Source organism: Rattus rattus, chromosome 16, assembly GCF_011064425.1.
Source record: "Rattus rattus isolate New Zealand chromosome 16, Rrattus_CSIRO_v1, whole genome shotgun sequence".
Classification (NCBI taxonomy): domain Eukaryota; kingdom Metazoa; phylum Chordata; class Mammalia; order Rodentia; family Muridae; genus Rattus; species Rattus rattus.
In genome coordinates this window covers 24860621-24888302 of record NC_046169.1, presented here as the reverse complement: position 1 = coordinate 24888302, position 27682 = coordinate 24860621, and the positions used below count along the sequence as shown (strand labels likewise).

The window sequence follows — 27682 nt, the reverse complement described above, 5'->3', positions numbered from 1 at the left end:
GTGGTTAAGGTCATTGCTGCTCTGGCAAGGAATCAGGGTTCAACCTCCAGCACCTACATGGTGGTTCAGAACCATCCCTGACTCAAGTTACGGAGTAATTGATGCCCTCTTCTGACTTCCATGGGCATCAGGCATGACGCACACACACACACACACACACACACACACACACACACACACACACACACACACCGGCAAAACATTCATATAAAATAAAAGTAAGTAGCTGCATTTCTTTGGTTCATTTATAAGTGGTATTTTAAAAAATATATCTGCATTTGGGGACTGGGAACGTAGCTCGATTTGTAGAGAGCGCTTACCTAGCAAGAACAAAGCCTTGGGCTCAATCCTCAGCATCATGGTGGCACACGCCCGCCATCTCAGCACTTAGGAGGTGAAGGCAGGACAATCAGAAGTTCAAGGTCATCCAGGGCTGTCTAGTGGATTCAAAGCTAACCTGGCTTACATGAGACCTTGTCTCAGTAAATAAATAAATAAATAAATAAATAAATAAATAAATAAATAAATAAATAAAATTTAATTCCCAATCCTGAACTGAGAGCACTGGTTTTTTCCTGTTGACCTTGTCATTGTGACCTTGCTGAACTCACTGTCCATTCTACAACTATGTGCTGTCATCATTGTGCATCCTATTGTTACAGTCCTGTGACTCTGTGTGTGTGTGTATTTATCTATCATCTATCTATCCATCCTTCCATTCATTTAGGGAGTGTGTGTATGTGTGTATCTATCTATCTATCTATCTATCTATCTATCTATCTATCATCATCATCATGAGAATGTGTGTGTGTATCTATCTATCATCTATCTATCCATTCTTCCATTCATTTATGGAGTGTGTGTGTCTGTCTATCTATCTATCTATCTCTATCTATCTATCTATGTATATCATCTATCTATCTATCTATCTATCTATCTATCTATCTATCTATATCTATCTTATGTATCTATCTATCATCATGAGAATGTGTGTGTATCTATCTATCATCTATCTATCCATTCTTCCATCATTTAGGGAGTGTGTGTGTGTCTGTCTATCTATCTATCTATCTATCATCTATCTATTTATCATCTATCTATCTATTCTATCTATCTATCTATCTATCTATCTATCATGGAGATCTATTTATCATCCATTCTTCCATTCTTTATGGAGTCTATCTATCTATCATCTATCTATTTATCATCTATCTATCTAACTATCTATCATCTATCTATCTATCATCAAGGGAATGCATGTGTGTGTGCGTGCGTGCGTGTGTGTGTGTGTGATCCCCTGGAGATGAAGTTACAGGCAACTCTCTCTACACCTCCTGGTCTGGGTGCTGAGAACCAGACTCTGGTCCTCTTCGGGTGCAGTTCTTAACCTCTGAGCCATCTCTTCAGTAGAATCAGACCCCACCCCTCTAAACAGTCCTCCGGTTAAGTGTTTGTGTGGTGTGTCCTTTCTCGCCCTCTTCCTGAAACCTTCCTCCAGGTTTATACTTACATATTTCTCCCAGATGCTCAACACTTCGGTCTTCTCCACTCTGAGAATCTGTCTTTTCCTCTCACTCCCGCTACGGCTGGGGTAAAAACCTGCCCTTTGCCAGTTCTCTCCCGTCCCATCTGTCTTTTGCTCTCTCCTCCTTCAGCCTTTTCTCCCATCTGTTCTTGGATTAGTTCAGAGTTTGTAACTTGACATTACTGACTTATTATCTCTAACTGTCTGTCCCTCCGGTGGCTGTCCTAAGACCTGTCATATGCTTCTCTCAGCCACCAAAGGCATCTTTCTAATTACTCCCAAGTCACGTTCCAAAGACAGGACACAGACAAACCCCTCACCACTGTCCAACCCTCTTCCCCCACTGTCTTTTTTTTTTTTTTAACCAGTCCGTCACCTTTTATTGGACACTAGTTCTTGGTTGGGGTATGAAGGTTCACCCAGTTGAATTCTTCCTAGATCGGAGCGGGCCAGGCGGTTATGCTCAGCCATGCAGTGTTCTCCACAGTGACCCCTCTTCAGTGGTACTTGCGTCGCCGTTCATGTTTGAGTTCCTTGTAAGAAATGCAGTAGCTGAAAACCACGTAGGCTGCCAGCACCATGTTAATCCCTGAGATGCTGCCTTTCCGAACGTTGATGTACTTGTTGTAATACCGGTCATAGCCTCTCCGAAAGGCTCCTGCAATACCACTGGGGGTGAAATCCCGCATCAATATCCAGCTCGGCAGCTCTCCAAGTTTAACCTCCATGAGCTTCTTCTCCTTCAATGGCATGATGGACGCCATCTTGAAGTCCTGGTGTCCACAGAAATTCAGCCACGCGCAAAGGCTGCTGGGAAGGGCGCCCCCTGCTTACCCCACTGCCTTACATTAGACCTCGGTTCACTGGATCTTTCGATATGTGCACCATCCCACAGCAATCTACCCTTCCTTCTTCACCCAGTCAGTTTCTTTCTATGACAGTCAAACAAGGGCTGGGAACAGAGTTCAGTTGGTCGAGCGCTCGCTCACTCGTCTAGAATGCACAAAGACCCAAGTTCAAGCCCCAGCATGGAATAACCTGGGTGTGTGGTTGGCACATGCTTTCAATCCCAGCACTCTGGAGGTGGAAGCAGGAGAATGAGACGTTCAAGGTCATCCTTGGCTACATAGGGAGTTATCAGCCTGGACTACTAGAGCTCTGGTTGAAGACAATCAAAAGCAAACAATAACAATACCCCATTCAAAAGCTGGGCAGTGGTGGCCCAAAACTTTAATTCCAGCACTTGGAAGGCAGAGGCAGATGAATCTCTGAGTTCGAGGCCAACCTGGCCTACATAGAGAGTCCAGGACAGCCAGAACAACAAAAGCAATACAAAACAAAAAAATCAGCCCACTAAGTGTAAAAAAACCAAACCATCCAAACAAACAAACCAAACAACAACAAACGTGGAAAGGAGTTCTTTCCCACTTACTGGGGTTTAAACAATTTCCTTTCCTGGCACAGATGGAGTTTCTGTCTGGTAGCCCATGATTCCGATAAAGAGAGCAGGTTGCATTTGTTCCTGTGCTCGTCTCCTGCTACTGAATTCTTTCCGTTTCTGTTTGAGGTGTTTATTTCTCTTTCTGCTTTATGGAGGCATAATTCACATACAATAAAATCCACTATTTTAAGGTGTAAGATCCAGGGCTTGCAGGCTAGTCACAGTATTAAGCCATCATCGGCGTCCTCTCCTACCTTCAGAGCAATTCATCAGCTGAAGAAATGCGGTGTACACCTCAGGCTCGCCTTCTCCCCATCCTAGGGACCGCCGTTCTGAAAGGCATTTCACTTATTTTCTTTTAAAATATACATCCTTTCCCCCTTCTGTTCCCTTCCCTTCTCTCTTCCCTTCTTCCCTGCTTCCTTCCTCTCTCCTCCCTTCCTCTTCTTTTCCTTTTTGGGTATGGAAATGGAATCCAGGGACTTGCTTGTACTAGGCAAGGGCTTGACCATTGTGCTACCCTCTCAGCCCTAGGTTGGTTATTTCACTGTTTTCCTTTAATTGCTCTGATTTTGGACAATGTTTCTCAGTGTCTTCCTTCTGTATACTATGTATACATTTCTTCTTGCTGCCTCCATGACATTTATCTGTCTCTGTTTCTGTCTCTCTCTGTTCTTGTGTCTCTCTGTCTCTCTGCCTGTCTGTTCTATGTCTGTCTATCTCTCTGTCTCTGTTGCAGTCTCTCTGTCTCTTCCTCTGTCTCTCTGCCTGTCCATCTTTCTCTGTCTCTGCCTCTCTCTGTCTCTCCATCTCTCTCTCTGCCTCTCCATCTCTCTCTCTGTCTCTCCATCTCTCTCTGTCTCTCCATCTCTCTCTGTCTCGGTCTCTGTCTCTTTCTCTCATATTTACCTTGTCTGTAGCTCCCCGAGCCTGGCTGACCGTCTTTCATTTCCTTCCTTTATTCTCTCTCCTCACGTCTCCCAGCATCCTTTGGTCTTTTTTCCCCTCAGTTCTAGAATTTCAATTCTGCCCCCATTAGAGGATTGGAATTGTCCCCCTGCTCTCTCATGCTGTTTTAAGAGACTCCCTTTCCTTTTGTGCTCTGCTTTGGTTGATTTTAAAGGACCTCTGTCAAGGTCATGACCTTACCCTTGCTGGACTTCTAAGTCCTCCATGAGCTCTGAGGGTCACTCAGTTTGGAGGCCGGCACTTCACGTGGTCCTTGGCATTGTCACCACATCTGCAGAACTGCGGCCAGGCAGTGAGTTTTGTCAGTGTTTAGTGTCTCCATGTCCATCCCTCGCTGTTTCCTATCTCTCGGTTTTGATTGTCTTGTTTCTTTTTTTTTTTTTTTTTTTTTTTTGTTTTTTTTTTTAGGGGGGGCCGGACCCAGGGCCTTGGGTTGCTTTGGCAAGAGTCCCTCCCGCCTGGGCAGTGCCCCCCCCCCCCCCCCGTGTTTTTTTTTTTTCATTTTTTTTTTTTTGCCTTTGTGTCATAATATTAGAATGGTTCTGGGCAGCTGGGCAGAATGTGAAATGTGATAAGCAGTATTTGAATGTGGGTTGAGTTCCTGCTGGACCATTAGAGTCTGCACATGTGTATCTGTGTGCGCCCACGCATTCTCTCGCATACACATTAAATTCGTCTAGCCAAATGGGTATTGTTCTGAGTCTGACTCCATTGTTATGGAGACCCCTAACACTGCAGGCACCACATTCCTCTGCTCCATACTCCTCTGGCCTGGGATAGGACTGCTGGCCCTCCAGCTCCTCTCCGTGTGTCTTGCTGCACTTCCAGTGTCCAGACTCCCCAGAACCCCTATATACCCTCATCTCCCCGAGTTCTTGCTCTAGCTCCAGTATGCTGCCTCCCATGGGGCTGGTGGTGAGTACAGTGTGAACGCTACCTCAGTGTCCCTGTGCCCCTGTGCCATTGGTATGTTTTTTTTTACGGCCACCCTGCCTTTTTTTGTCAGAAATAGAGCCCGGATGCTCTGAGTCCTGTATCCCGCCTTTCTTGGTCTCCTGCAAAGCTCTCCTGTCATCTTTTTTTTTTTTTTTTTCTTTTTCTCGGAGCTGGGGACGAACCCAGGGCCTTGCGCTTCCTAGGCAAGCGCTCTACCACTGAGCTAAATCCCCAACCCCTCCTGTCATCTTTTCTGTCACCTGCTCATAGACAACCTTCCTCATGGGCATCTGCTGAAGTCCTTGGAAAAGACTGAGAGTGAGACAAACACCTCATATATAGCTTTGGAGGACAGTCTGTGTTCCTTGTCAAACTCTTAGGGGGTCTCTGCTGAATTCTCCGTGTCCTCTCACCCCTCCCCATGTTAGCTCCGAGCCACTGCTCAAGTCCTATCTGTCTGACTGACCTTGACTGACAGGGTGGGTGTTCCCGCCCCTCCTGTCTCTTAGTGACTGACCTTGACTGACAGGGTGGGTGTTCCCGCCCCTCCTGTCTCTTAGTGACTGACCTTGACTGACAGGGTGGGTGTTCCCGCCCCTCCTGTCTCTTAGTGACTGACCTTGACTGACAGGGTATTCCTTCTCCTCCCCTCTCATAGTGGGGTCAAGAAGAGCCAAGAAGACTTTGGACGTGGGTTGGACTTCTCTTGCTGGGATCTCTATGGTTTCCTCCATTCTGAGAGGGAGAGCCTCCACCATCATCAAACCTGCAGAACGCTGCTCTGTATTTGCTTACAGCCTCCACCTTCGAGCCAGGGAATGGACCAGTCTGAAGGCTCTAAAAGAGCAAAGATGAGTACCATTGGCGGTCCTTTCCTCAGAAACTTCTGCCCAGGTCTTACTGTCCACAAGCCAGTGGACAGCGCTTTCTGAGAGCGCTCACACACTGCTGTGACAAAATGGTCGACACAAACAACCCAAGAAACGAAGGGTTTTGGCTTACAGCTTGAGAAAATTCACGGGAGTGAAGGTATGGTGCCAAGCTGTGGCAGCAGGGAAACGGAGCACTGCACTCTAGCTGCAGTCACGAGGCAGAGAGCAATACATTCTAGTGCACAACTGGCTCCTTAGCCCCCTTTCTTTTATTTGGTCTGGAGCTCCAGCCTACGGGATAGGGCTGCCCACATTCAGGGTGAGTCTTCAACTTAGAGGCACCTCTCTGAATGTCCCCATAGTCAGACTCCCCCTTCAAACGTCAGTCCTCCTAGGTGATCCTCCTAAACCCAATCAAGTCCTTCTTCATCCACTCAGGGCTAATCATTACAGGTCCAGTGAGTCCTTTATCCACCCAGTCCTTCTAGGAGGTTGCCTGCAGGATGACACCTTCTAATGGTCCTGTCCTGTCCTAGACAAGTCCTCCTAGACTCCCCCCTTCATCTGAGCTCCACCCCTACATCCTGACCCTGAAAGCCTCCTAGACTCCACCCTCAGCTGTGTGAGGATGTCTCTGTGTCTATCTTCTGTCTGTCTGTCTCTGTGGTGTGTGTGTGTGTGTGTGTGTGTGTGTGTGTGTGTGTGTGTGCATACACATACAATTCAAGCATTGTTTCTCAGGATTGTATGATTGTATGTTTGTCCTGAACTTAGTGTATTCCATAGTTCTATATATTCCACAGAAGAATATATATATATATGCATATATATATATATATTTGTCCCTCTCTTAGCCACCAAGAGAAAGACTCCCCTCTTCACTCCACCCCTCAGTCCTTCTAGACTCCCCCTTCAACCCTTCTAGACTCCACCCCTCAGTCCTCCTAGACTCCCCCCTTCAATCCTCCTAGACTCCACCCCTCAGTCCTTCTAGACTCCACCCCTCAGTCCTTCTAGACTCCACCCTTCAATCCTCCTAGACTCCTAGACTCCACCCCTCAGTCCTTCTAGACTCCACCCCTCAGTCCTTCTAGACTCCACCCCTCAGTCCTCCTAGACTCCACCCCTCAATCCTCCTAGACTCCACCCCTCAGTCCTAGATTCCACCCTTCAATCCTCCTAGACTCCACCCCTCAATCCTCCTAGACTCCACCCCTCAGTCCTCCTAGACTCCACCCCTCAGTCCTTCTAGACTCCACCCCTCCAATCCTTTTGGTCTGTCTATTCCTGCCTGTGTGTGGCATGCAACCATTGTATGTTGTTGTTCTATCTGTCCATCTGCAGGGAGTGTGTGTGAGGAAACACACAAGCTAGTTGTCCCACACAGCTGGGACAGCTGATGAAAGGCATGTGACAGGGGGTAGATGGTCCACTTTGGGATAAAAAGCTCAGCAAAGAAACTTCTCTGCTGAGTTCCTTGGCATCCCAGGCTGACCCCTGCAGGATACGCTCTGTCCTGCTCAGGCAGACCCCCGAGTAATTCACTCACCTCTTGCCACCAGCGAGTCCCCATTTGCACCAATCCTATAAACATTTACAGAGTAGAACCCCATCAAAGCTTAAGGCCCATTTTGAATATTTAATTAACATCCGCTCGATAAAATCCGATGAAATTTTTTTTTTTTTTTTTTTGCTAAACTACAACATTTCCCCACACATCCCTTAAGTTAACTGGGCATGCATTCATTCAGAAGGTACTGTTTGAATATTGGATGTCAGATACTTGGCCCTGTCCCAGAGTAAGCACAGCTCTCTGCTGAATGCTCATGTCAGCTAGGAGAGCATGACGGTTACAGAAATGAATGCTGGAGATAAAAATGTGTCTCAGGTGGTGATTAATGTCCACCAGAGACAGGCAGCAGGCAAGGGCTGAAAGCCACCTCCTGTCAGGGTGACACCTGGGAGCCACCTGAGGGAGTGACGGAGTGAGGCTCACAAAAGGACTCGGCTATTGGATGGCAGGCCCACGTGTCACCCCCAGATCCATCTCCAAAATGATGTTAAGTGAATAAAGCAAATAACAGACAGGCGAGGGGTGATTGCTTACATAGGGTGAACCAGGAAGTCAATTCCATAGAAATGACACAACGAGCAGAGGCCAGAGGTGGCAAGTCTGGGAAGGGACATGCTGGTCCTGGGTACAAAGGCTCAGGAGACGAGGGGAGGGATCTTTTGACATCTATGAACTGCACTCTTTTAGTAGTAAATAACGTGTTGGTCAGTGAGACAGCTCAGTGGGTAGAGGGGCTTGCCACCAAGCCTGATGACCCGAATTTCATCTCTGGGATTCACATGGTAGAAAGAGAGAACTGATTCTTTTTTTTTTTTTCTTTTCTTTTTTTCCGGAGCTGGGGACCGAACCCAGGGCCTTGCGCTTGCTAGGCAAGCACTCTACCACTGAGCTAAATCCCCAACCCCGAGAACTGGTTCTTACAGGTTGTCATCTACTGTCCCTCCCCCCAACCCCCACCAAGTGCAATAGAAATAACATGACACGTCCTTCCCAATTTCCATCAAAGAATCATGATAGAAAATGACCTAGTGACAGATGAATGAATTTATTAGCTTGATTGCCTCTTTCCATGGTGTGTACATAGATCGAGACATCACCCAACAGTCTGAACTGAAGTTCATGGATCAGTCAATTGGGGTAGAGCTGTCCCCTCCCACGGAGAACTGCAGCTGATAACACCCATTCCACCCCCTCCCGCTTTGAGGCCAAATCTCAACTACATTGTCCTGGTTCACCTAGAACTCTATATAGACCATGCTGGCCTCCAACTCCTAGAGACCAGCCTGTATCTTCCTCTTAGGTGCTGGGAATAAAGCTGTGTGTTACCGTCTCAGACAATAGCCCAACTTTTATTCGCCACCTTAGCTTTATACAGTTCTCCACAGTTGAGATTTCAAAGCCAGTGTTGAGGGAGCATGGAAGATGGTGGTGGCCTGCTACTCCAGCCTGTGAAGGGTGCAGAAGTACTGTGAGCACTCCATGGGCTGGGACCTCGTAGCTAGGCTCTCGAGCCCGGCAGATGGTCCTGCTAAATCTATTCTTTATCTACTTTTTGCAGTTGTCATTGAATCTAGTGTCTCCCTTTATCCAAGGACAAATTTATACTAAAAGAAACTCCTGGTTTTATTCTCAACTTTGGAAACAAAAAGGCCTGTACTCAGCGATCTGTTTAATCTTTTGGGTTCGGATGGGGCTGAGGCCCCTCCCTCCACGTCCTTCTAGGGAAGGGAGGAGAAGACTTGAACCGAGAAGAAAGTTATAAATCCCCTTTTCCCCCGAACAGCACCTAGGCACCAAGCTAAAGGTCATTATTACAAACAGCCTGCAGGTCAGAGTCCAGTTTCTCTGGCTCTGGGAGGAGGGCTATCTATAGAACCATCTGGAACCTTCCTTAGTGAGGTGACCAGATAATAAGAGAAGTTGTCAGAGCGGGCAAGAGTTACTGCAGTCACCTTGCGTTTTGACGTCCCTTTCCCCTCCCCCATCCAGGAGCTGGAAACCCTTTCCCCATCCTCTTTAGGAAGCGTGCTGGACTCAGGACTCTTAATTCCCATTTAAAGTCAGGGCTATTGAGATGATAATGATAGGCAAGTTTATTGGGTGTTATTTTCCACTTTATCGTAGTAATCGGAACATTTATTGAATGTGGTACCTCTCTTCCAAGCCCTGCATTAAGGGCCTTATATGTTAGTCTCTATCTCCTGGACACTCAGTGCTACCCTCCAGTCTGCAGAAGAGAATCTCAGTGGGGAGACAGCCCTGCCCACGAGCACGCAAGTGGGGAGAGCTGGGAGTGAGGGAGTTTTGTGCCTTGGGGTTGCTACTGGATATACTTTGTGGGAAGGGCAATTGGGTGGGTGCTTATGTGAGTGCGTGCGTGCGTGTATGCATGCATGCATGTTTGAACATTTGGAGCAAGGTGGATCAAGTCTTGACTTCTGCTAAATTGAGGCACAGTTAACGGGAAGTCTGACTTGGTTGGGTTCTAAGTGGGGGTGGTCCGATTAAGGATGGTGTCAAAGATCAGGGGTGCCCTTCTGGAAGGTGGGTTAAAGAGAGAGCATGGTCAACTCTGGATAGGTTCATGTGGTCTTTCCTTCTTTTTTTTTTTTTTTTTGGTTCTTTTTTTCGGAGCTGGGGACCGAACCCAGGGCCTTGCACTTCCTAGGCAAGTGCTCTAACCACTGAGCTAAATCCCCAACCCCGGTCTTTCCCTTCCCTTCCCTTCCCTTCCCTTCCCTTCCCTTCCCTTCCCTTCCCTTCCCTTCCCTTCCCTTCCCTTCCTTCTTTTCCTTCCTTCTTTTCCTTTCCTGTGTTTTCCCATGCTTGAACAAGACCCAGATCTCAGCGGAGCTCCCAGTGCGATCCACACCTGTGCTTACTGATATTGATAGGGATTTTGAGGGTGCCGATGGGAATGAGCCCACAATACATACGTGTGCACAGTGGTACTGAGTCACACCCGGTCACAAAGTACCTACACCTGTCTTAAAGATTTCTCAGTTTTCTTTATGTGTATGTGTGCGAGGCTGCATGAGTTTATGTGTATAGGTGCATGGGTAGGCCAGAGGGGGTGTTGGATCTCCTGGAATCAGTTATGAGCTGCCTGATGTGAGTGATGGGAACGGAACTCAGGTCCTCTGCAGGAACAGTGCGTGCTTTTTAACTCACTGCCCCCCTTGCACTTACGAGACTTTGAGGATGCTACTGAGAATAGACACGTATTATGTGTGCCCTCACACCTGCTCACAAGCCACACTCCTCTACACTCATACCCACATGCACCCACATGCCTTACATGGACACACTCATATACATCCAAAGAGTATGCACACATCACAGGCATACACACATCACATGCATGCACACTTCACATGCATACATACTTCACAGGCATACACACATCACATGTGTACACACATCACATATGTACACACATTACATATATACACACATCACATGCATACATTCTCATCCCCCCATTTCTACAGGACCACACCCATATACACACACACTTGTGCACATCCACACTCACAAGTACATGGCAACCATGAAGGCACAGAGCAGAAGATATCTTAATATATGTAGGCCCACACTCACCCACAATCCATCCACACTCCTGACACCCACATCTCTCCACACTTGTACCCTCACACACTTGCTCACAGCCTTGCACACTTGCTCACAGCCTCACACTTGCTCTCACCCTCACACACTTGCTCACACCCTCACACACTGTCACACCCTCACACACTTGCTCACACCCTCACACACTTGCTCACACCCTCACACACTTGCTCACACCCTCACACACTGTCACACCCTCACACACACTTGCTCACACCCTCACACACTTGCTCACACCCTCACACACTTGCTCACACCCTCACACACTTGCTCACACCCTCACACACTGTCACACCCCTCTGCTTCCTCCCCATCCTTCTCACTAGTTTCACTTCCCATACACTCCCAGTGCTCATTATCCTTCAATACCTACACCTGCTTGCACCCCCTATACCCACACATATACTTGCACACACGTGCGCGCGCGCGTGTACACACACACACACACACACACACACACACTTTCTCACCCCACACACTTACACTTTCATCACTGCACTCGCACACAGTCTCACCCTCACAACCTCTCCCACACTTACACACATATACTCTCTGGCACAAACATATAGCCCTAAGCCAGTCTGGCCACCTTTTGATGGGAAAGCCCTGGGAAGGACTTAATTGTTCCTAACAGACTAGTGTTAGGACCCAGGAAAGGCCAGAGTGGGACGGATATAAATAGAGGAGAACAAAGTTTGAGGCCCGCTGACATCACTCTGGCTCTCCACCCAAAGCCACGGGCTGGACTCTGGGCCAACGAGGTGTGGCGGAGCTCAGCTGCGGAGGGAGGCAGCACACACATCACCAAGCTCCAAGCTACGGGCTGAGCTCTGGGCTCTGAGCTCTGACTTGAGACTTGAGACGGGAGACAAGTACCCACCAGTCCCAGGACCAGGACACAGACTTTTGAGCCCACAGGCACCCAGAGGTCCTGGCCTGCCCGGCAACAGCCAGAGGCTTGGGAACTCTGGTGGAGCTGAGAAGGAGTGCTTACCCATCCCAGCACTGCATCTAGCCTTCAGGTCCCTGAAGACTCCACTTCAGAGAGGACAATCATCCCAACTGCTCTCAGGCACTGTACATCACAGACTTTAGGGGACTTTGTGGCCAGAAACCTGTGATGAAGATGTCCTTGTCCCCAGGAGGCAGGAGGTAGAGAAGTTCCCCGCAGGCTGTGGGGGAATCCCACTGCCTGGTTCCCACCATGAAGGAGCTTCCAGCGCTGTCTTGCCACTGGGTCTGGCTATTCTGGTCCTTCTGTGGCTTCCAGGTAATGCCCTAGGCCGCCAAAGCAGCTGGGATACGCATCTTCGGGAGAATGTCCTGGCACTCATCCTGTGATCTTTCCTTGCAGGTGTGTGGTACGCAGCCCAGAGCCCAGGAGCATCCAGGTAAGCCCCTCCCCCCGTCTCCCTTCCCCACGCTGTTCGCTTTTCTCCTTGCCTTTGTGGGGGTACACCAGAAATTACTTGTTTAACCCCTTGATGGGATCCTCGTCCCTAGAAAATACACTCTGTCCTTTTGAGACGACAGCCCTGGTGTGACCATTGTCTTCAGGCTGCTGGTCTCTGTCCCAGCTGCCTCTTGCCCCAGGTCAGGTGTGGTCTTCTCGTTAAGGAGACAGGCTCTTCAGAATAGAGTTACTCTTTCAATGTCACCCTTGTGCCTCTTCTCCCTGGTGCCTCCAGCATCACCGCTGGGAGCTGCCCTCCTGAGTGTCCTGGATACCACCAAGTGGCACTCGCCACTTGCGCTGAACATGCACGGAGGGGGTGAAGGGGCGGGTCGCCATTGGGACATTTGCCTTTGGCTGTTGTGACTCCCTTTTTTAGAAGCAGGAGGGGGACACTTGCTGGAAGGATGGATCCCAGCCCTGTTATAGATAAGAGGGGTGCCACTCTACAGGGGGGATGGGTGGGAAGGGGCTTCCTGCCTGCTGGTGGCAGGTTCTCCGGGAATGAGGTTATTACTGAAGGTTCAGAGGCGAGGGTAAGAACGTCTAGCCCATTTCTGGAAAAGCCTGGTGGGTCAGAGTAAGGAAGCCGGTGACTCAGAGCTCAGGGAGATTGGGATTCCCAGCAGAACCGATCAGTTGCCTCTAAATGGGAGTCCTGCCCCGTTGGGGCTCACGAGCCAACATGATGAACAAGGTGAAGGGCCACAGAGAGGGTATGGATCTGGAGAAGGTTCCCGGAAGCTGTGTGAGGGAAAGTTCTCCCTCCCTGCTGAGACTGGGGGCTGCCCATACCAAAGGGCGTCGTCGTTGGTCAGACAGACCTGGAACCGTGTGTGTTGCCGGTTCGAGAGAAGAAGGCTCTAGGGGCGTTTTCTAGAATTCGGCCTTTGACTTAGTTTCCACACATATGCGCACAACCATACGTGTCTGCACATATTTATATGTGTACACACCGCACTCCCACACGCGAGCTAGCGTTCTGGACTCTATAAATGCCAGTGGTGCGGGTTCCGCTTCGTTCTGTACGGACCGCTCACTCCTGACCTGATGCCGGGCTGAGCCAAGTGTCTTCTGGTCCAGCATCCTTAATAGAGCACTAGCAGCCATTCAGCCCGGTCAGCTTACGTGCACCACAGAAAAAGAAGGTGAAGATGTAACCTAAGGATGTCCAAAGGCCAGGCCAGGGAGTCTAGGTGCCTCTCAGTGTCCTGTTATCTAGGACGGCTATCCAGAGGGGCTTCCTTTAGGTCCCAATCCCCATCCCATCCTTAGTACTTCCTTTGTCCTCCCCCTGCCTCCTCCTCTCCTGTCTCCCCCTCACCTTTTCTTTTCCTTTCCCCTCCTTCCTCCCTTCTATTTCTGTTCCTTGTTTGTTTTATCCTCTCCACCCCACTTCCTCACTGCCTCCCCCAACCTTTCTTACATTTTGGATTTTTGGCTACACTTGCTTTCTATAATATTTAGCCTTCTCTGCAAGGCCATGTTGGATTTCTCCTCCTGTGGAGGAGAAACCCCCAATGGGGACTTTAGGAAAACCTGATCTCTGCCAGGCCCCTTCCACTCCCACTCCTACCTCCCCATCCCCACCACGAGAGCTCCAGACGGGCACAGAGTTGATATATGAGCCAAGGGACTGTCCAGACATGGAGAGTGGGAGTCAGGGTGGGTTGTCATTCGACAAGGACGTGAGTGGACTTGGGTTGCCTAAAGGGGCTTAAGAAAAACATAGAGCCAACCCCCTGGTGTCTCCCCCTAATGTCACCTGCCCACACTCACCTGTGTCACCTGCCAGCCAGCAAGAAGCCTTTAGCTGGAGTGGTTGGTTCAAGCTCACAGGAATGAGATGACACCATCTGGAGGGATTTAGGGGAACTGACACCTAGGGGTCACCAGCAAGCACATGGATGGGGTGTGGGAGGCCCTGATAGAGCTGTTAAGCGCTTATATTGCCTCATTCTGGCTCCGACCCTGTGCCTTCTGCACGAGGCAGAGCTCAGAAAACAGTCACCAACCATCTTCCACGTCCTGTCTGTGAAAAGAAAGGAAAGTCCTGGGCCGAGGTCACCTGCATTTTCAGCCAACTATGTTTAGGTGAACCCAGGTCACCAGATGGCTCCTGGGTTCTTGTATGTATGCCTTAAGTGCACTCTCTGTTTTCGAAGTCTCGAAATGGTGTGAGGCCCTTTGGCATGCTGACACCTTCCCAGTTTCCCTGTGACTGCGATCGTGGGCTGTCACCGCAGCAGAATTATAGTAGCTGCAGTTGCAAGGGACCTTAGAGACCATTTACCAAGTTCCCACTTGATGGGGAAGCCAGGAGTGGAAGCTGTGTGGCGGGGATCCAGGGAGGAGATTGACCCCCACACTTATCTGAGACCCTCTCACAGCTCAGGGCCCGACTCACAGCCTTCTGCTCCCCCAGGACGACCTAGGAAGCTCCAGGGTTGGTAGAACCAAACCCATAAATGGCGTTCGCCAAGATTGCAGGCCACTTTGTAAAAGTTTATAAACATGCCCTTTTATAGATGATGTTTGTAACGAGGCACTGGAAACTTGGGGAAAATAGCAAGCTGTGTCGTTACCTAGCTTCCTTCCAGGCCATCAGGACTGCTGACTCCAGTCCAGCAGGCTTCAAGGCACTACCCAGCATGCAAAGCAGGCAATGGCAGTCGCTATAATTCAGGTGTTATTTCCATGGCAGCTTATGAAGGACTTCTGTAACCCCACCGGGCCACACCAGGAATGCCATTCTCTATCTTTGGAGGGCCAGCCAAATAGAATGTGTGTTCACAATGGAGTTTTTAAAAGAAAGCTTTGGGGGTTGAGGATTTAGCTCAGTGGTAGAGCGCTGGCCTAGCAAGCACAAAGCCCTGGGTTCGGTCCTCAGCTCAGAAAAAAAAAGCTGTGTGTGTGTGTGTGTGTGTGTTGTGTTTGCCTACTCATGTATCTGTTCACCTGGATCCTGCAGAAGTCAGAAGAGGGCATCAGATCCCCTGGGACTGCAGTTATAGGTAGTTGTGAACTGCCGGGTGGGTTGCTGGGAATCGAACCCAGGTCCTTATGCAAGAACAGGTAGTGCTTTAACTGCTGGGCCATCTCTTCAGCCCCCATAATGGATTTTAAAAAAGAAGGAAAAAAAAAACCTCCAATGTTTGTTCCGTATCAAATACATGGAAATAGAGCAAGTAGAGATTCTTCTGGAGGATGCTAGATTTATAAATAGACTTTATGTGTATAATTACATTCTGTGGTCATTCTATGTTTATGTTTAATTATATCCCGTTTAGTTGTTCTTATACTCTACCATTCATTCTACCTATATAGTTATGCTTTTAATTACTAACATTTAAAATGGGAGTCTGCGAATGCAAAAACCTGAATTTCACGCGCGTGCACGCGCGCGCACACACACACACACACACAGGCGCGCATGCACACAGAAGGGTTGTAATTTGACTCAGTAGACACAGGACACAGAAGAGATGGACCCTCTCTCCTCCCCGATCACCTCCAATGATCAGGTTGACACACAGTGGCTGGTCACCAGGTCACCAGGATGAGGACTTGGAGTCAGGAAACTTCCGTAAGGGGAACAGAGACCAGATTAGAAAGAGGCGGCTATGAAAAAACATGGCAAACGGTATTCCAGACAGCAGGGGCAGCAGGCAGGCAACATCCTTCAGGGACATGAGCTTTGAGGTTAGATGGCAGGGAGGGACTAACTCCCCGTCCCCTGGTCCCTACAGGCTTTTGGTGTCCTGTTAGCAGAGTCCAAAGGAGCATTCCCTAAGGGAGGCCGCTGACCACAGAGGAACTAGGCTGGGAAGAGGAGAGACGGATTAGAGATATGGAGGCCTTGAATGGCAGTGCTCATCTCTCTTCCTCCCCCTCTCTCCTCAAACGGGCTTGATACAGGGTTGATGGGACATTAAATACACACGAAACAATGAACCCCAAAGAACTGGCTTCTAACTGTGACGTCGACTAAAACCTTCCCCCCTACCCCTCCCCTCCCATCTGCTTTCTCACCCCCCCTCCATCTGTCTCTCCTGCCCTTCCTCTCTTCTTCCTTTGTCACTGTCCTTCTCTTCTCTCTGCCTGCCCCATGCATTGTTTCCTGTCCCTGAAGTCATGTGACTGGCATCCCTGTGGGAGCCTGAGAAAGCCCCAGGACTGTAACGGGTTTGTCACCTTTGTGACTGGAGAACAGTCCTCGATTGTCATTCCCCACCCGCACAGAAGAACGGGGCTGTCTTGCTCTTACGAAACTTTGAGTGACATGGGTCATCCCACCCTGCAGGGTGTTTAGGGACCTGTGGGCTGAGTCTAGCCCTTCTTATTAACACCGCACGAATTTAATTAAAAACAAAAAAACCCCCTAATTTGGCAATATCAGTACTTGGGGGAATTTCCAAATCGAATCGAAAACATCTGTATTTCTGACTTATCTTTCAAAAGTGGGACACCTGAATCAGCAGAATGGTGAATGCTTATCACATCGGCGCTCAGAGGCAGAGGCGGAGGCAGGAGATTTTGAGTTCATAGTCAGCCTGGTCCACCAAGGGAGGCCATCTCTGGGAAGGAATAATTACCCGTCTCTCAGCATTCCTTAGATGCCTGTGGTCCTTTGTCTAGGGATGGGGGCCCTGTGAGATTTCCCCTTCCATGTTGGTGTGTCCATTGCTGTTGGGCCTTGTTCAGGTCTTGCTTGTACAGCCATGCTGTTGAGAAATCATGGCTGAGGCTTCCTGGTCATTGCTAGGAGACCTCATGTCAGATTTCTTGGTGCTCTGACTCTAGAAGATTTCCTGTTTCTCTTCTGAGACGTTCCCTGAGCCCGAAGTGTAAGGAGTTGTATCTCAGCTATAGCAACTGGGACCAGGCACCCCAGGGCCATTTGCTCTTTGCGTTTGGGCTAGTGGTGGTTGTCTGGAATGCAAAGAGAAGTGTCTTTGAAGAACATTAAACGCTTCACTTTATCAAACGGGAAATTGGGAGACCTGGTGATTCCCGGGGAACCTTCACACAGGATGACACTAGTCTGTTCTGGGGGCCCGAGAAGCTGGTTGCCACTGCTTGCTTGCACTTCCTGCTCCAACACTGTGTAGATTGATCCGGTCTCTGTGCTGGCTCTCCCGTCCAGCCACCTGGCTTGTTAGGCACCTGGAATCTTCCTTCTCGGAACTCGCCCGAGAGCCCACACTGCTTCCCCACGGAGTAGCCCTGACTTCTGTGTGCAGACAGATTCCTATAGTGAGAGGACACTGGGAACAGCGCAGGGACTTCGTCCTGTCTGGAGGTTCAGGCCAACATCATGGCGACTGTATTGACGAAGCTCAAGTGTCTTGTCCCATCTTCTTCGCATGGGCTTGTTGTTTTGGGAGGGGACTCCATAGCTTCCCCAGCTAGCCTTTCTGCCCAGACGTAGCTGTAGCCCTGTTCATTAGAAATGGTAGAAGGGTCACTGTGTCCTCGTGACTTACCTTGGCAGAGGTGGATTCTGAAGACCCAACAGCTGTTCTTTGTTTAATAGATGTTCTTGCCGCTTCCGACTTTTTCCGACATGAATTGGATAAAAAGCTTAGGAGGGATTTTAAAACTGGATATTCTCAGTTCTAGGGGCAAAAAAATAAAAATATTAGAGGTTGAAAATGAAGACTTTGGATTTTTGCCTTTCCAAGTTCCGGCCTCTCACAGCCGGAGACTGCCCGACACTGCTTCCTGCCTGCGAGTGTCAGTTAGGCCTTAGTTAGTTTCTTTATGGTGGAGGACTTTTTCTGTTCTTCACTTGCATTCGGGAGTTGTGTGGGAACACGAAAGGGACCCGAGGAAACTGTGAAGATTAATATCGCCAACTTGACAGGATTCAGAATCCGCCGGGAGGCAGGCCTCCGGGCATGCAAGTGGAGAGTTATCTAGATGAGGTTAATTGGGGTAGGGAAACTCACGGTCACGGTTGGATCTCCATCGTCCCAATAAAACACTCCCACCAAAAAGCAATACAAGGGAAGAAAGGGTTTATCTGGTTTACATTTCCAGTTCACAGTCCATCACTGAGGGAAGCCAGCCGGAAATCAAGCAGGGATAAAAGCAGAAACTGCAGAGGACTCTGGTCCCTGGCTTGTTCTTTGGCACAAGCTCTTCCTCTATAGCGAGTATATGTTGCGGTCTGCAGTGAGCCAGGCTCCCCCATATCAATTAGCCGTTAAGACGCTCTCCCACAGACATGCCCGATCTGCTCTAGACAAATCAGTCAACCGAGGCTTTTCTCTCAGATGATGCTGGGCTGTGTCAAGACAATAGAGGTAACTGGAACAGGAATCATGGGCAGTACCATCCTCTGGACTGGGAATCCTAGGCTCACTGAAAAGAGGAAAGTGAGCAGAGAACCAGGCTTCACTTCTCGCTGCTTTCTGACTCTGGACAAACGGTTAACAGCTGCCTCAGACCCCACCGTGATGAACTTCAGCCCCAAAGTAAGCCAGGAGAAACCCTTCCTGGAATTAATTGCTTCTGTCCAGGCGTTTTATCCCAGCAGCGTGTAAAGTAATTAAGACACAACCTGGCAAACGGTGCCAGCGAGCTGAACTTCGAGAGATGAGGTATTTGGTGCTCAGTAAGGTGGAGTACTTTAGCTGTCATCCTGGATTGTAATGTGATCGCTGACCCGAGACTATGCCTGGGGCCACTGTGATTTTTGAAGGTGGAACCTCACAGTGTTTTGTCAAGGAAAGCATGTCAGAGGGTGGGAGAACAGGATGTAACGGCAATAGGACTCTTCTTTTGTCTTCTCTTGTTTTGTCCTCCTTCCATCCATCTTCCTCCCCTCCTCCTCCTCCCCTCCTCCTCCTCCTCCTCCTCCCTCCTCCTCCTCCTCCTCTTCTCCTCCTTTTCCTCCCCCTCCTCCTCCCTCCTCCTCCCCTTCCTCCCCCCCTCTCTCCTCCTCCCCTTCTTCCTCCCCCTCCCTCCCCTCCTCCTCCTCCTCCTTCTGAGACAGGGTCTCTCTACACAGCCCTGGCTGTCCTGGGACTCACTATTTAGATCAAGCTGGCCTCAAACTCAGAGATTCATTTGCTGCTGCCTCCCGAGGCTAAGATTAAAGGTGTGTGTGTGTGTGTGTGTGTGTGTGTGTGTGTGTGTGTGTGTGTGTGTCTTAGAGTCAATTTTCTCCTTCTGCTGTGGGATCTGGGGATTGGACTTAGATCATCAGGCTTGTCTAGAAAGCTCTCTTACCTGCCGACCTATCTTGTCAACCTGGTGTGTGTGTGTTTTTTTATTGTTGCTGCTTTTCCCCAATGATACCAATTAAAGAACACTGTAAGCCTATTATAGCTGCACACATCCCTAATTCTAGTCCTTGAGAGGTAGGGACAGGAGGATGACAGATCTGAGGCCAGCTTGGACTAATAAGCAAGCATACCCATTGTCAACAAACAAAACCACAGGTGTGTGTGTGTGTGTGTGTGTGTGTGTGTGTGTGTGTGTGTGTGTGTGTGTGTTGCTGGGCATTGAGCCCAGGGCTTTTCGCACCCTAGGCAAGCCTTCTACCAGAAAACTCCGGACACAGCTGTTTTAAACACTGCTCCGTCAACCCGTGCACACCACTCTTCTCGACTGCTTCAGCCGCACCCCAGCTCACTTCACACACGCTCTGATGATCTAGCCAACTCTCTCCGCGGATGAGCATCCCGCCGTTTGATCCTGTGGGAACATTCCACGACAACTTCTTTTGTATACAGGTCTTTGATCAAACATTTGAGAACCCTCATGAAGGATAAATTCCTAGGAGAGGACTTAACTTCATCAGAGAGAAAGTGCCCTTAACCTCAGCAGAGACTTAGCCAAATAGTCCTTTTAGAGAGGCTGAACGGGTATGGACTCCCTCTGAACCTCTGCAGGACTGACTGGCCTCACACATGTGGCCTCTTGGTTGCCATTCCAACAGGGGAAGTCTGGCAGACTGTCCACCATAGTCTTTACAAGCTGGGGATCATGTGCAAGGTTGGGAGAGTGAGGTGCTCTATGACTAAAAACAATGCATTTCTTTGCCTTTGACTCTTACTATGTCTAAGCTTTCTGTAGGTTTCCTTGATAACATTTCTCTTTTTCTCCTTCCTTCCTTCCTCCCTCTTTCCTCCCTCTTTCCCTTTCCTTCCTCCCTCCTTCCCTTCCTTCCTCGCTTCCTTCCTTCTGTCCTTCTCTCCTTTCTCTGCTGTCTAAGCACTGAAGCCAGATCCTCATGCATTTTATGTGGATACTCTTCCACTGACCCATACACCTATCCCACGAGAAGTTTATTAATGCAGTAAATTGAATACATCTAAAAACAGAAACCAACAGGTTTCTGTCATAGATATACTGTGTGGATGCTGCCTCACAGTATGGTTCTGTTTCCTATATAGAAGTTTGCTAGAAAAATTAGCTAATTTATTAGAAAATTAGCTAAATGTAAAAACCTCAGAACACTTCTATTCCTCTATCTATCTATTTGAACCAGGGTCTTGTGCGGCTCAGGTTGACCTCGAACTCATTATATCCTGGAGGCTGGCTCTGAACTTCTAATCCTTCCACCTCCCGAGAGGGAGGGAAGGACGTGTCGGAGTGGTGGAGATGAGGGCGCACTTGATGCTCACTTCAAAACGTTATTGTAGAACGGCAAAGAGTGTTCCCTAAACCTTCATTACATACAGGCACAAGGCACAGGCCACTGCATATGGCTCACCCTTGTCCCTGTTGATTTTTGAGACGGGATTTCTCTGTGTGTATCCCTGGATGTCCTGAAACTCTCTCTATAGACCAGGCTGGCCTGGAATTTACAGAGATCCACCTGCCTCTACCACCCAAGGGCTGGAATTAAAGGCATGTGCTACCACACCAGGCATCACCATTTTATTTTATTTTATTTTATTTTGTTGTTGTTAAGATAGGGTCTCGCTATGTAGCCCAGGCTGGCTTCAAACACAGAGATCCCCCTGCCTCTGCCTCCCAAACGGAGAGGAAAGCTGTGTACCATACTGTAGCAGTGAATTGGTTAAGCCGCTTTGGCTCCGGTGTAGGCAGTGCTCATGCAGCACCTGCCCCAGTGCTCTCTGGATTCTCGAATAAAGACTCACACATAGACCAATTAATTTTGATGTGCCTTGACTAGCTGGTCACTTCTAAAGCTCCCCTGTCCTGCTATGCACTCCCCTCCAGTGTTCCTGGCTTAATACCTTCTAAGTCTATATTTATTTTTGCTCCCCTGTTACCTTCATGAGAACCACACGCCCCCAGCCCCCCACCCCCCAATAGGGCTACATTCATTTTTCCACCTACATTGCTTGATGGTTTCTCCCTGCAGCTCTTAAATCTGATTCTCCTCTCCTCCCTCTTGCCCTCAGTCCATTGGCTGCGCAATCTAAAAGTCCCGCCTCTATCTCTCTCTGCCCAGCCATTGGCTGTACCTCAATTCTTTATTACCAATAGAAACCAGTCAGGGGGCACGGTCTGGAAGCTTGGCTTTTGGGAGTGCAATTAAGACAAAAGCATTAGAACCAATTCCCAACACCATCCCACCCGCTTCTAGCGCAGCTTTTGTGTTACACTCATTTTGATCCGTCTGAACCTACCAGTGATGTAGGAACTTATTTCTCCCCAGACGCCCAATGACTTCGATACCTGTGGTGAACAAATCTTTGATTTAGAATGCCACTTTTATCATAAGCCCATTTTCTATATGCAGTGGAGCCACCTGTGGCCCCTTCTCCTACTGAACGTCTGCCCATATGCGTGGTACCCAACGCCTCTCACTGCAACCTCCCCGCTTGTCCCCAGCTCCCCTCAAGACCTCTGCAGCCTTCAGCTGTACAGCTGAGCAGCATCTTTGGTCCCCTCCCCTTCTTGACCCCCCAGGTCCTCTTGTTTCTTCTTGGCTATGGCTATTCTTGTTTAAATTTTATTTTTATGTTTATGTATTGGGGAGTGTGGGGGGTGTGTGTATATGTATGTGTGCGCATGCGTGCACGGACTTTGGAGGACTTTGGGTGTCTCCTTTATTCTCTCATGTTTGGCCTAATCGTCTGGTCTATGAGCTCTCAAGATCCCTTCTCTGCCTACCCCACACTGGGATCACCACCCTAATTTTCCAAGCATTTACTACCACACCTGGTTTTGGGTGGGTCTGGGTGGGTCTGGGTGGGTCTGGGTGGTAGGATAACTACTTAGACATACCCGTCAATTTGCCAACTGAGCCACATCCCCAGCCCTCCAGCAGGAATTTCACTTCTCTGCTTTACAAATCAGGGAAGGATATGCTATCTTGCGGGGCTCCTGTTAGAAGACACAGGGGAGTGTTTGTCAAGCACCTCTGTGATGCCTGGAGAGGCATTGCGGTTAGCACCTACCTCTTGTAAAGTCATTTGAAACCTTGTTTCATTCTGCGGCCCAATTATATCGGATGTTTTCTCTGAAGCCAATCCAAGAAGCATCCAGATAATAGGTATTTCTATCTTTCCCCTCCACTAATGGGCAGCTGCCTTGTACCTAAAGACGCTGGGCTTTTGTTTTCCTGAGTTAGGAGGCGTCTCTCCCTATTTGTCCTGTCCCATACAATTAAGAAACTAGCCATCGATTTCTATTTTAAAGTGCTGGTTTTTGTTTAACGGGGAGTGTCTATTGAATTTTCCTAATGCCTTTCGGCCAGGTCCATGGGCATCATGACAATTTCACTCCTTTTTAGTTTTCAGGTGCTGGGGTGACAGCTCCAATCTTTTCGTTCCTGCCTCCCTAATTGTGATGTAAACTTTTCCATCCTTTCTCTGCAGGGTTTGAGGTCTTAGCCTCTGCTTCTCATTACTGGCCGCTGGAAAATGTGGAGGGGATCCGGGAGCTTCAGGATACAACTGGAGGTAGACAGGAGACGGAATGCCTGCAGGCGTGGGCGTGGAACCTGAGGGTGATGATACCGCCTTCAGGGATAGCCCCTAGGCTGGGGCCGGGGAGCCTGGAGAGAGGGACTCTCTAGGTACCCCAGGACACGTTGGAACTGGGGTGATGGAGATGGGCGAGCACTCTTGTTCACTGATGGTCACTGCTAAGTGCTTTTTTTTTTTAATGAGACTTTCTACATTATGACAGAAGGGGCAGGGTTTCCTAAACCTTAATGATGTGGAACCTCTTGCTATGGTGTGAGTCTGGGTGAGTGTCTGTGGGTGCACAGAGCTGGTTTGCCACAGCAAGCTGGTGTGAGGTCGGTGCTATGAATCAGGACGAACTTCGACACACTCTTTTGCTTTAAGGTCACTGAGCAAGGTGTCCCCTGTCTACCAACCACCTAACCACACACCAGCCTAAGACGATCTGCCTGGTGTTAGGTCCACAGGAGGCGTCAGGCTCTCTGTCTCGCTGAACTTAAATGATGAAACTGGAGAAACCTGGGACAGTTAGGAGCATATCCCGTCCACGAAGAACTCCTTATTAAAGAGTACCAATTCAGGATGAGTTTTGGAGGTTTCCACTTAATTTTTATATAGGTGTTGCTCTTAAGAATGTCAAATGTGGACACACACACGGACAGACACACAGAGACACACTGACCACACACACACACACTGCCATTGTTCTGTAGATACACAGATCCCGGTGCAAGGCATTCAAAACACTGCTGGTGGCCATGTTGCCCACCCCAGCTCCCTGTCAGCTTCCTCACGGAAACCTCAGCAGAAGCTTCTAAGGTATCTCCTTAAAACTTTGGAGCCCAGAACCTAGTAAGATAGTTCAGTGAACAAAGGTGCTTGCTGCCAAGTTTCATGACTTGAGTTCAATCCTGGGGACCTACGAGGTAAAAGAAACGGATCCTACAGGTTATCCTCCTACGGTGACATGCGTCCCCCAAGGCATACACAAGCCCCATTTTGGAAAATAAAAAAAGAGCTGGCGGTATGGTTCCGTGGATAAAGGTACTTGTTCCCAAGTCTGACAACCACAGTCCAATCTCCAGGACCCACACAATGGGAGGAGGAAATACATTTTCCTCAAGTCGTCCACTGACCTCTAGATACAAGCTGTGTCGTATGAACATGCATGCATGGGCACACATGCGATAGAGAAGGGTATATTTTTAAAAGATTTTAATATATATATAAAGTAAATTAAAGCAAAACCCTCCATTCTAGAGCACCAGCTGAGGGGCTTGGAGCCAGTTGTGGGCGGGGCCTCTTCAAAGGGCTCTGACTAAGAGGCTCCTCCATTCTTCCTGGGCCCTCCCATGTGATAGGATGCTGGTGGCCCCTGCAGCCTGTGTGGCAACCAAGAATTTTCTCCACTCTATTTTAGTAAGGGTGGCAGTACCCTGTGCCAGCTGGTATGTTGGCTCTAGGGAAAACAGAGCATTGTCCTTTGTCAAAATCATTTTTTCCCCTTCGGAAGTCTTTATTCTGAAGCCTCTGAGAGGCAATCCCTTGATTAAGTGGAAGAGCGTTGTTAGGGACCTCAGGACCTCCGTTCCAGGTGTTTCATCCCCTTTCCCCATATGAGCTCACTGTTGCTGATTAAGTGAGAAGCTTAGGGTGTTCTGAAGTCCCACGACACGAGGCAGGGACTGAGTGTGTTGATTTGTGTTGAAATCTTCAATGGCTCCACGCCTAACCCCACCCTGTGCAATGTGGCGCTGGCACTGTGGCTTCCTGTTGGAGCCTCCTCTGTGGTCTGTGTTGCTGAACAGGTGGGTCATCATGAGAGCAGCTCCCCAGGATGCAGAGACAGGCTGGGATCTCTCAGCACCTCTCAAGGTTGGGGACAGCTGGATGGCTCTGGATGCCACCTCCTGGATGTGCAGCCCTTTTGTCTGTGGCCTGAACCCTCTGTTGTCTCGTCCACTGCCATCTCACGCAACCGTTTTCCACAGCGTTTCTCTCTCCTTCACATCACAACCACATTCCCCCCCTGTGTCTCCATGGCTGACTTCACCTCTACATCTCTCAACGAAGCATCTGCCTGGGAGTGGGAGCCAGCAAATGAGAGCGTTATTTACTAGACTCTGGCCGTGGTCAGCCGTGACCCAACTCGGTGGCCATTGGAACTGGCTATCGATTCTCCCGGAGAAACATACGGGGAGCGTGGGGAGGGCCAGAGGGCCAGGAGGAGCCTTTCATCTGTATGCCGTGGTGAGAGATGTGCTGTTTCCGCTCACGTGTCTCACGTCACTCATGTGTTGTCCTCTCTTTTGTCCTTTCACCCAGCGCTGCGAACCCTCAACCTCACTGTGCCTCTCTCCCACAATGCTACCTTTGTCTTTACCAATGACTCTGCCTACTCCAACTTGTCTGCAACCGTAGGTGAGCACCGGGACTTGGTCCTATCAAATTTGGATCCCAGTGACTGTTTAAGAGCTCGTCTAGTCTGGTTCCGTGGGACCTGCTCCCTTGGCTGGTAAAGGAATGGGTGGCCAGGTACAAGCAGTGGAAATCGAGAGAGAGAGAGAGAGAGAGAGAGAGAGAGAGAGAGAGAGAGAGAGAGAGAGAGAGAGAGAGAGACAGGGCGTTGGGAAAAGCCACTCAGCCTTCCTGATATCCATGTCTGGGATGGGTGGAGGCTCTTCCACATTGTCAGGCTCCTTTGGTCCCCCCCCCCCCCCCCCGCAGCCGGGGGCTGAACCCAGGGGCTCGCGCCCGCTACGCCAGCGCTTTACCCCTGAGCTAAATCCCCAACCCCTGTCAGGCTCCTTTGAATCAGTCGCTTGATCTCAGAAGCAAAAACAAACACTGCCCAGATCATTTCTAAACATTGAAAATGGATTTTTTCCCCCTCTTTTTGGAGACAAGGTACGTTTAGCCCAGGCTTGCCTCGAATTCTCTATGCAGCTAAGGATGAACTTAAAGTCCCCGCTCCTCTTGCCTCCCCAGGTGCACACCACCGTGCTCTGCAGAAATTGGATTTTTTTTTTTTTAACACTGTGTCGTGGAGCGGGGTGGGGTGGAGGGCAGTAACCACGCCCAGCTCATGAAAACCCGGAGTAAAACACGCATCCAAAAACTGGTCCCGTAAATATCCCATCAGCATTTCCGCAGCTGCGTTCTGAAAGACACACCCACTCCAGTCACATGATTGTCAGTTAGGCACCCAGAGCCTGTAATTCCCTTGAGCTCAGAGCCGAGGGGAGGGGAGGGGAGCATTCAATGGGTGTAGAAAGCCTGTTGGAATTGCACCCGCCTTTCCCTATCTTTTCTTAGCCCGGCACCTGATTTCTCTCTCCACTGTGGGCTGTTTGGCATTTCTAAATGATTTTACTAAGCAAGCAGTCTGGTTTTGGGGCCTGGGCAATCTGACTCAATTATCTTGTGGCTAGTTATCCATTTAGCGAAGTGAGATATAGCTCTCTCATGGCAACCGATGGGATAAGTAGAACCAGAAAGTTTCAACACTGGGGCCCTCGGGGGAAAGGGCCACATGACAGGGAGTGTTGTAGCTAGCCAGTGGTACGTGTGAGCAAAGTCTCCAGATCCTGAACGTATACTTGGCCAGGATCCAGAAGGACATACACTGTCGCCTCCCTGTTCCTACACAGGTTGTAGCAGTGTTTGTTCTTGTTCATTCTGGTGCATAGCAAGAGCCCCCCACCAATGTTTTTTTTTTACAATCTTCACTCATCTGTCTGTAAAGCACACAGCACATGACAGACAAAGCATGATAGTTGAATGAACTGTGCTGGAGACCCAGGTTTGAGGCTCTCCGGGATTACTGTTGGTAGGTCCTTCTGGGACTTTTAAAATGGCGCTGTGGTTCCTCCCGGGTCTGGACATGGCTCTAAAGCTTAGGCTGTCCACATGGAGACCCCGGAATGCTTCAGTGAGTACCTGGGAAGGATAGGGTTGCTACAGTGCCCTCACACTTAACCAGTGAGTGTGTTCCACTCAGAAGGCTCAGAGTGAGGCCGAGTGGGAGGGACTCTAACGGCAGGAGTGTGAGTGGCGTTCAGGGTTCAACAGTTGGCAAACATGTCTGTTACGATATTGTGTCATTAAAACATAGGTTATGCGGACCTGACATTAATAGAAGGTAGTAATTTATTCCCTAACACTTAAACCTATGAATCATTCACATCCTCAATATCAATAATTAAGTACTAGTGAGCGGGATTACTATCAGGGAATACCGTGACATTATAAATGCATTATGAGGAGAGATAACGCTGGGCACCCATTTGTAAGTTGCTTGTAAGTCTGATATGTGTCTTTAGTCTTTCAGTGGCAACAGGGGAGCTCACATGTCCTTTTCCTCTCTTAGATATCATGGAAGGGAAGGTGAA

The 27682-nt window shown here is 49.1% G+C and overlaps 2 protein-coding genes across 3 annotated transcripts in view; one reads left to right on the top strand and one right to left on the bottom strand.

Annotated features, from left to right (window-relative positions):
• Window positions 1-1887: 1887 nt before the first annotated feature.
• Window positions 1888-2313, bottom strand: LOC116885465 (ATP synthase subunit f, mitochondrial). The gene has a single exon (XM_032886747.1). The coding sequence runs from the start codon at window positions 2287-2289 to the stop codon at window positions 2023-2025; it is 267 nt and encodes an 88-aa protein (XP_032742638.1). The 5' UTR covers window positions 2290-2313; the 3' UTR covers window positions 1888-2022.
• A 9834-nt stretch (window positions 2314-12147) lies between these two features.
• Window positions 12148-27682, top strand: part of Adgrd1 (adhesion G protein-coupled receptor D1) — a 111073-nt gene continuing 95538 nt past the window's right edge. The window contains exons 1-5 of one of the 2 annotated variants that reach the window (XM_032886900.1): window positions 12148-12213; window positions 12298-12334; window positions 23202-23285; window positions 25617-25712; window positions 27661-27682. The exon at window positions 27661-27682 is cut by the window's right edge and continues 101 nt beyond it. In XM_032886900.1, the coding sequence (XP_032742791.1) occupies window positions 12148-12213; window positions 12298-12334; window positions 23202-23285; window positions 25617-25712; window positions 27661-27682 (305 nt within the window). The remainder of the gene's footprint in view (window positions 12214-12297; window positions 12335-23201; window positions 23286-25616; window positions 25713-27660) is intronic. The other variant, XM_032886901.1, reaches the window with a different exon arrangement.